General features: G+C 31.6%; 1 protein-coding gene across 2 annotated transcripts; it reads left to right on the forward strand.

The window, feature by feature from the left end:
• Window positions 1-724: 724 nt before the first annotated feature.
• On the forward strand, window positions 725-5,952 carry LOC107643338 (cation/H(+) antiporter 17-like). Of its 2 annotated transcripts, none has more exons than XM_016346948.3 (3): window positions 725-950; window positions 3,342-4,569; window positions 4,653-5,952. In XM_016346948.3, the coding sequence occupies exons 2-3, from the start codon at window positions 3,373-3,375 to the stop codon at window positions 5,805-5,807; spliced, it is 2,352 nt and encodes a 783-aa protein (XP_016202434.1). In that variant the 5' UTR covers window positions 725-950; window positions 3,342-3,372; the 3' UTR covers window positions 5,808-5,952. The 2 variants fall into 2 exon arrangements, with proteins under 2 accessions (XP_016202434.1, XP_088342226.1); XM_088486100.1 differs by having other exon boundaries at window positions 798-950; window positions 3,303-4,569.
• The last annotated feature ends 3,164 nt before the right edge of the window (window positions 5,953-9,116 follow it).

Here is a 9,116-nt window from a genome sequence, read left to right on the forward strand (position 1 = left end):
AATAATATAAATTTTGTTATGGTATTTTCTTCTCATCATTAGAACAGTATAAAAATCTAAATATAAAGAATAATATTTTCAGATAATATTCAAATATCATAATCGAATAAGGGCATGATATTTTTGTGTAAAGTTAATAATTAAAATATAAATAATAATGTTATATATAAATAAAAAAATCAATTATTGCATAATATATATTTTTAAATATAAAATATATATTAAAATTTATGAAATAATATATTTATATATATAAATATATAATAATTAATTTTATAATTAGTTTTTATACATCATAATTTTTTAAAATATATTATATATAATTATACTAGGTATATATTAAAATCAGTTACTACTATAAAATATATTTTAAAATATAAAATATATATTAAAAAATTAAATAATATATATTTATATATAAATATATGATGATTGATTTTACTTATTAATTTTAATATAAAAATAATATTTTTGAAATATATATTATATTAATTAATTTAGTTAAATATATTAAATTATTTAATAATTTTTTTATCGTATTTATTTTTAAAACGTTAATTTATGTAATAATAACTACGACATTTTTATTTGAAAATAATAATTTAAAACAGTTAAATTATTTGATATATTTAATAAAATTATGTTTTTTAACTTTATCTTTTTGTTTAATAATATTTTAGATTCGATGCAAATAATAATGAGGGTGTTAATTACCTCACGGGCTGCGGATGCTTGCATGACTATCTATATAGTCCAAGTCAAGTCGGCAAGGCTTCAGCTACTTCATTATCCTTCAATTCAATTATTCTCAGTTCTCTTAAGCACTGCTCATTATATTATTCTTCACCAATGATCCCAGTCACCCAATCATCCTCTCCTATGCCATGCTGATTGTATTGTATACGTCGTCCCAACCCAATTCTTCAGATATCGCTCGACTAAACAACCTCGTAAGCTCTTCTGTTATCTCTTCTTTCCCAACATTATCGTCGTTTTCTTTGCACCCAAACATGTTATTTTCTACATTATTGCTTGTTAGGCAGTTCTTCAATTCTAACGAGGTCCATATTCTTCTCAAGTTATTTTTTTAAAATAATGCGAAGCCAGATTTTTCTCTTTTTTTTTTGTCCCTTTCTAAAGAGCATGTATGTATGATTTTGGGAATTAAGACTGCGGTTATAAAAGAAACTGAAGATTGAAAGATTGATAGAGATATAGATTAAATTAAATTTTTATATTGTATTTGATTTAAAATGTACTTAATTGTGTCAATGAATTATAATTCAAATAACATAGTCTTTTTATATTCATTTAAGAGATCGCGAATTCGAATATTCCTATCTTTAATAAAATAAAAATATACCATATTGTATATTATGTTTAAAAAATTAAATAAAGATATTTTAAAAAAAATATTATTAAAATTTTAATTTTTATTTTAAAAAATTTCAGTCTTTTATGTTTTTATTATTTGAAAAGATTAAAAAAATTAAAATTTTGTATTTTAAAATTAAAATTTTAAATTTATCTTTAATCATTAAATACAATATTGAATTTCAATCTCTTAATCTCAATTTCAATATTGTTTTTCAAAAACAAATACTATCTGAAAAACTGAGAATGAAGCTCGAGAATTAAAAATAAAAATTTATAGCGCTAGAAAATAATTTCTACATTGAAAAATAGATGTAGTTACGTAAAAATTCACATATAATTTTTTTATATAAAATTAATATTTAAAAATTAAAAAAATTTAATAAATTTAATTAAATTATCATCTAATAATTTTTAACTATTAATTTTATACAAAAATAATTACACACAAATTTTGATGATCTACTTAATTATGTGGTGGAATACTGAAATGGCACAAGGTCTTTATAAGCCCCGTCCGTACCCTACACCTCATCATCAAGCCTCTTTCTTTCTCACGAACGTCTTAGCTTCAAAATGTCTAGATAAATCTTTATTTTTTTTTTTAGCAAAAATAGGATTATTAGAATAAGTATAAAAAAACAAATCTTTTTTAAACGTTATCATTTTTATCTTTTATAAAAAGATATAATCAAAAGTAAAATATAATCTTTTAATATTATATTGAAAGGTCTAAATATAAATTTAAGCAAGATAATCATTTAAAGATAATATTTTAAGGAGCACTAAGGCTTTTATTTTATCTTATTTTAATTTTGTTTTAATATATTTAAATATTTAAGCATATACTGCTTTGAAATGTTGGCATGACATATCAATGCATGCCTTTTACCAAAAGTTTTTGAGTCTGACTTTGAGTTTTCAACACGTACAACCCGCGTCATCTATTTGACGAAGATGTTGATGGCGTTCTGATTTGATAACCGGAGTAATCCAACTAATTACAATTAAAAGACTAACACTTAGTTCTCTTCACATAAGAATTTATAGTTAAAAATCATTACATTGACTTAAATTATTGGCTAATATTTTAATTATAAATAAAATATAAAAATAACTGCATATAAATTTTTATAATTGTGTGTAATAAAATTTGTTGACATTTTTCTACTAAAATTAAGACCAAATATTTTTTCAAGGGTGTTTGTTTACGGTACGATTTGAATGAATTTTAATAAAAATTAATCCAATTTAAAGTATATAATTTATTGTGATTTAAATTATATTAACTTTATTTCATCTTTTACTTAATCCAATTTAATTTAAATTGGATATATTTATTCAATAATAAAAATAATAAATAAAATATATAAATAAATTTTATTTTATATTATATTTACAAAATATTTATTAAATAATAACACATGAATACAATAAAAATGTGTAATAAATTAAATATAAATAAAATATTAGATTTCATAATAAAATAATAATATTATATTAGAATGTGTGATTTAACTTAAATTAGGTCAATTTTGATAAGTTAATCTAAAATTTAAATTTCAATCTATTAAAAATAAAATTCAATTAAATCTAAATCAGTGTATATTTTATTGGTTTTTCGTTTAAATTGAATTAAATTAATAATTTTCTTTAGATCAATTGACCTTTGAACACCTCTTGTTCTTCCAGTCCAACCATATTTGTGTGAACAAATTCTTCTCCCCGTCCAACCATATTTGCGTTTACTTATGGAAATGAAGCTAAGCTTGTATTGAAAATTTGGCCGATCAGTTAGACTGTTCAAAGTAATATACGTTGCATTCGTGTTGGTTGCATAGTCTTGGTGGAAAATATTCCCAAATTTCGTGTTCCTTTATTAATTTTTAAAAAATAAATTTATACACTTGTATTTATTCCCTCAGCAGTCAGTATAGAAGTATAAAGTGAAGACATATATGGTGCAGGAATTGGAAAGCTAAGCAAGAAATATTAGCAATGGGTTCAAATAGTACAGGATGTCCGGCGGGCATGAAAGCGACGTCGAATGGGGTGTTTCAGGGAGACAATCCGCTTGACTACGCACTCCCTCTTGCAATCTTACAAATCTGCATGGTGGTTCTTCTTACTCGCCTCCTAGCATTCCTTCTTAAGCCACTAAGGCAGCCACGCGTGATTGCAGAAATTCTGGGTGGAATATTGCTTGGTCCATCAGCTCTAGGACGCAGCTCTGCTTTTCTGAACGCCGTGTTCCCATCCAAGAGCCTAACGGTCTTGGACACTTTGGCCAACATTGGCTTACTTTTCTTCATGTTCTTGATAGGACTGGAACTCGACCCGAAGTCCCTCGTTAGCAAAACAGGAAAGAAAGCTCTTGCCATTGCCCTTGCTGGGATCACATTCCCCTTCGTCTTGGGAATCGGGACATCTTTTGCACTTCGAGCAACAATCTCGCAGGGAGTCGATAAAGCACCTTTCTTTGTGTTCATGGGAGTCGCTCTCTCCATCACCGCCTTCCCCGTCCTGGCACGCATCTTGGCTGAGTTGAGGCTGCTTACCACTGAGGTTGGACGGATGGCCATGTCAGCAGCGGCTGTTAATGACGTGGCAGCGTGGATTCTTCTCGCCCTTGCGATTGCGCTCTCTGGCTCTGACTCTTCTCCACTTGTCTCCGTGTGGGTCCTCTTGTCCGGATGTGGCTTTGTAATCTGTTGCGCACTTGTTCTTCCTCCCATCTTCAGATGGATGTCTCGGCGCTGCTCTGAAGGCGAAGCCATCAACGAGTCCTACGTCTGTGCCACGTTGGCAACGGTCTTGGCAGCTGGTTTTGTCACTGACACCATTGGAATCCATGCTCTGTTTGGGGCATTTGTTGTTGGAGTTGTTCTTCCCAAGGAAGGCCCTTTTGCGGCTGCTCTTGTTGAGAAGGTTGAGGATCTTGTCTCTGGTCTCTTCCTTCCGTTGTACTTTGTGTCCAGTGGACTCAAGACAAATGTTGCCACCATTCGTGGCCTCAGGTCCTGGGGGCTCCTTCTTTTGGTCATATTCAATGCTTGCTTCGGTAAGATTGTTGGTACCATTGTCGTCTCCTTCTTTTGTAGGGTACCTTTTCAAGAATCATTGGCTCTCGGCTTTCTCATGAATACTAAGGGCTTGGTGGAGCTCATCGTCCTCAACATCGGTAAAGATAGGAAGGTAAATTAAGTTAACAAGAATGTTTAGTTTAATTTGATTAAGTTTTGTACATGATCTTATTACTCTTTTTAATTAATTTGTAGGTATTAAATGACCAAACATTTGCAATTATGGTGCTGATGGCTATCTTCACAACATTCATCACCACGCCTTTGGTAATTGCAGTTTATAAACCGGCCAAGAGAATGGCAAAATCGGACTACAAATACAGAACAGTTAAGAGGAAAAACCCGGACACTCAACTGCGACTGATGGTGTGTTTCCACAGCACAAGGAACATCCCTTCAATGCTAAATCTGATCGAAGCCTCGCGCGGCACTGAAAAAAGGGAAGGCCTTTGCATATACGCATTGCATCTCATGGAGCTCACTGAGAGGCCTTCTGCTATATTGATGGTCCACAAAACCAGAAAGAATGGCCTACCCTTTTGGAACAACAACCATTCTAATGCGAATCAAATAGTGATTGAGTTTGAGGCTTTGAAGCAGCTAAGCAGAGTGTCGATTCGCCCCATGACTTCAATCTCATCCATCCCCAACATTCACGATGACGTATGCGCTTGTGCTGAGAGCAAGAGGGTTGCAATGGTAATTCTTCCATTTCACAAGCACCAAAGGGTTGATGGAACGTGGGAAACAACAAGAAGTGAATTCAGGTGGGTGAATAAGAAAGTTCTCGAGCATGCACCCTGCTCTGTGGGGATCTTGGTGGACCGGGGGCTTGGTGGGAGCACCCACGTGACAGCAAGTAATGTTTCATCTTCAATTACCATGCTCTTCTTTGGAGGCAACGACGATCAAGAGGCTCTTGCTTATGCTTTGAGAATGGCAGAGCATCCTGGTATCAACCTCACCATAGTGCACTTGATAGTAAGGTCCGAGGATGTTGGAGACATTGTCAGTGTCGTAGATATAAACGACAACGCATCATCATCAACGGATGAGATGCTGCTTTCTGAGGTCAAAGCAAAAAAGAGCTCATCCGTAAAGTTTGAAGAGAGAGTTGTGAAAAGCCTCGGTGAGATCATTGAGGTGGTTGGAGAGTACAGCAGAGGATGCAATTTGTTTGTGGTTGGTAGGGTGCCCAAAGGACACGTGGCGGTCACTTTGAACAATGTCAAATGCGAGTGTCCAGAATTGGGGCCACTATGCAACTTGTTAACCTCTCCGGAACTGCTCTCAACTTCAGCCTCGGTTTTGGTCGTGCAACACTATCATGCTCTATGCTCTAATGGATAAAAAATTGTCTTCTCTTTCATTTTAGACTTAACTAATCCTGTAAGTGTGGATCATCATCATCTCATAATTAGTAATATTAAACCTGATGATTGGGACTCCAAGCAAGGAATCAACTTTTCAATATATAGTGGCTGTCTCTTTCCGTCTCCTTTTACTAGTGTTTAAATCTAATATCTTAGTTAAAAATGATTCAAGAGAGTGGATATTTTTATTCTAAAATTGATAATGTCATCTCAAATTGATCATATTTTATTAAGAAAAGAACTCAATAGCCAGCCGAATTTTTTATTTTTTGTTAATATTTTTTGTCATCAATTTAATTTTTTTAATTTATCAATTTAATAACATATTTTTAGTTTATATTTAAACAAAAATAATAAATTCTACTAATTCATCTTTTATTATATGTACTTTATATTAAGATTAAAATCTCCCAAAAAGAAATGTTATGAACTTGAGAGCATCAAGATCCATTATTCTTTTAACCCAAGAAAGAAAAAATTTTAAAACACACAACTGAAAAAAGCTAATGTTGTTAGTTATAGGCTTGACGTCAACAAATTCTATCGAATATTCACTAACTAAAACGCATCACTCTTCCTAGCATCTAACTAACATAAAATTAAAATACAAAATTTTCAACAAAAAATAAAAGAGCAAATGACAAAGTTGACTTGAGAAGAATTGCTAACGAAATTTTTAAATTACTTTTGTATTTATAACTTCACTACTTTTCAATTATTTCTTTAATTTAGGTTTGTATTTAAAATTAGTCATCTAATTAATATAGAATTAAATTTTTTAATAAAATTAAAATAATTATACTATGTGTAGTAAAAAAATAGTTTACTAAGTTAATTATCTATATAAAATATATATTAAAAGTATGTTAAACAAATTTTTGACACAGAATTTTTTTTATCAAAATGCGTAAACATCATATATAAATATATATTCTTGTTGCTCCACTCTCTGTTTGTGGGTTTTGATGAGCATGAGCTACATGCCATTATAGTTAGTGATTATTAATTTACTATATCTTAGTCGATATACATTGTTATTGGTAAGTGGTAACCTATATAGGTTTTGGATCGGTTAAAGTAAAAAGAAGATGGACTATTATTTATCTCTCTATCAATAGTGTATATTATAGATGAGACGATAGTACATAATTCTCATGTTCATTTGTTTGGTCGAAAATACTATAAAGATTGAAGAAGTGGGATAACACTTTAATAACTAAGAGGATGATGACTAATTAATGAAAAAAATAATGTGGTGTGCTTTAAAAAGATTATTGACAAAGATCTTTTCATGTGAAGAAATAATTGAAAATTATTATCAAATAATTCATCATATCTAACTATTACTTAACATACATAACACATTTTATATCTTAACTATTATTGTTTATAAATTTTTTTATCTTAATTTAAAAATATTAATTCATCACTTTGTTATTTTATCGACTCCCTCAATTTAGAAGAACTTGATCGTGGTAAGAAAATGTGAGTAGCGAACTTATTTTGATTGAATTGGAATTTATAATTGCAAGGATGGAGAATTGTATTGGACATACGGGAAAGAAATGATAGATTTGAAGTGCTCACGACGCACAATTCCATGTTCCATCCAACCAAACCACCTTCAGTGGTTCACAAAGTTTGTATAGGGAAAAGGTGAAAGAATATGAATTATATATATAATTATGACCAGTTTGATTAATAACCTGAACCATTGCTTTAACTTTCGAGAACTTGCAAAATTTGCCATTGATAGTTTGATACTGTGAACAAAAGCTAATTTCTACTACATACACAACGGCCAACGCAACTATCAACACATTGACTTTTTTTTTTTTCAATTATATACATAACTGTTTATACTTTTATACTTGATAGTTTATAGTTGAGTTAAGTACTTTTTCATTTGCTCAAAATTAAAATCGTATCCAACTTTTTTTTTTTTAAATCATCCTCAATATTATTGAACGTTTTAAAATTATCCTTTTGAACATAATATAAATGACACAAATATCTTTTTTCTATTATCACTATTCACTCCACCCACCCATTATTATCCCACCCCTTTCCACTGCACTTAAAACAGAAAAATCAAAGCGAAGAAAAGAAACAAAAGATGAAGAAAAAAAAAAAAGAAAAAGAAGAAGAGGAAGGTGATAGCAGGGAAGAGGGCAATTGCCGCCGTTACGTTGTGACTGTAGAGAGAGACAAGGCGAAGAGATGAGAAAGAGAACGAGAGAAGAGAGAAATAGAGTGAGAGAGAGAAGAAAAGAAAAGAAAGGAAGAAGAGGGTGGTGACAGCGGGAAAAAAGGGTGGCCGCCGCCATTACGTCGCGACTGAAGTGGGAGCTTTTCTGTCGGCATCGAGCTTTATCACCGTTGTCGAGCTTCTGGTGGTGAGGGGATATGCTCTTCCCTCTCTCTCGACCTATGGTAAATATAAGAAGATCCTATTCCTCAAAACACTATCAAAAGAGAGAAAATTGTATCACTAAGGAATAAGGTCGTACAGATCCAGATAGAGAGTGTATGTCATCTACTCGAAAGTGATCCTCCGAGAATTTTTCAGTAACTCCTCCGGACACCTTTGAACTCAAGTTATCAGCTGCCAAGTCTGTCTCCATCTGTAGACGTGGGAAGAAAGGGGGTGAGAACCTAAAATTTTTAGCAGGATAAACAGGAAAAAAAGGGATCTTAGGGTCTTTGTTTCTAAGTTCTCGTTAAATAGAAAATCATCACATAAAAATAATAGAGTACAAATATATAGTAGGTAAACAGAATTAGTCATAGACAATTAGAAAACTACAGTAAACAATCACAAGAAATTCACATACGCAAACAAGATGGTGCATTCCTGTTCCTAGCGCAGATCATGAGCTCATTCATCGGTTGATTATCCGCAGCCCGACATTACCCAGAACGGATTCCGAATATAGTTTATCCACTGAATCAGTTAGCATGGATATCCCCTTGTCAGTTAGATACCAAAGCCACGGATTTATCTGTGTCTCAGTCATGCTAAAATCATAATCATATAATTCCTATAGCATATGTACATTCAGTAAAAAATAGGGTACCATATGGACAAACCAATATCAGTCAGACACCACTTGTCAGTGGGCATCCCCACTTAACAACTCTGCCCAACTAGTATGTTTTTCCTAATTGGGGTATCTGCCCGGTCAATACGTTTCTTTGACTAGGGTATAAGGCATCTTGTGCTTTCTTAAATTATGATTTGTGCTTTTATTTCTTTTTTCGGTTTATTTAGCCTAATATTTTTCTA

The sequence above is a fragment of the Arachis ipaensis genome, chromosome B5 (genome assembly GCF_059453495.1).
Source record: "Arachis ipaensis isolate K30076 ecotype BB chromosome B5, ASM5945349v1, whole genome shotgun sequence".
NCBI classification, from domain to species: Eukaryota; Viridiplantae; Streptophyta; class Magnoliopsida; order Fabales; family Fabaceae; genus Arachis; species Arachis ipaensis.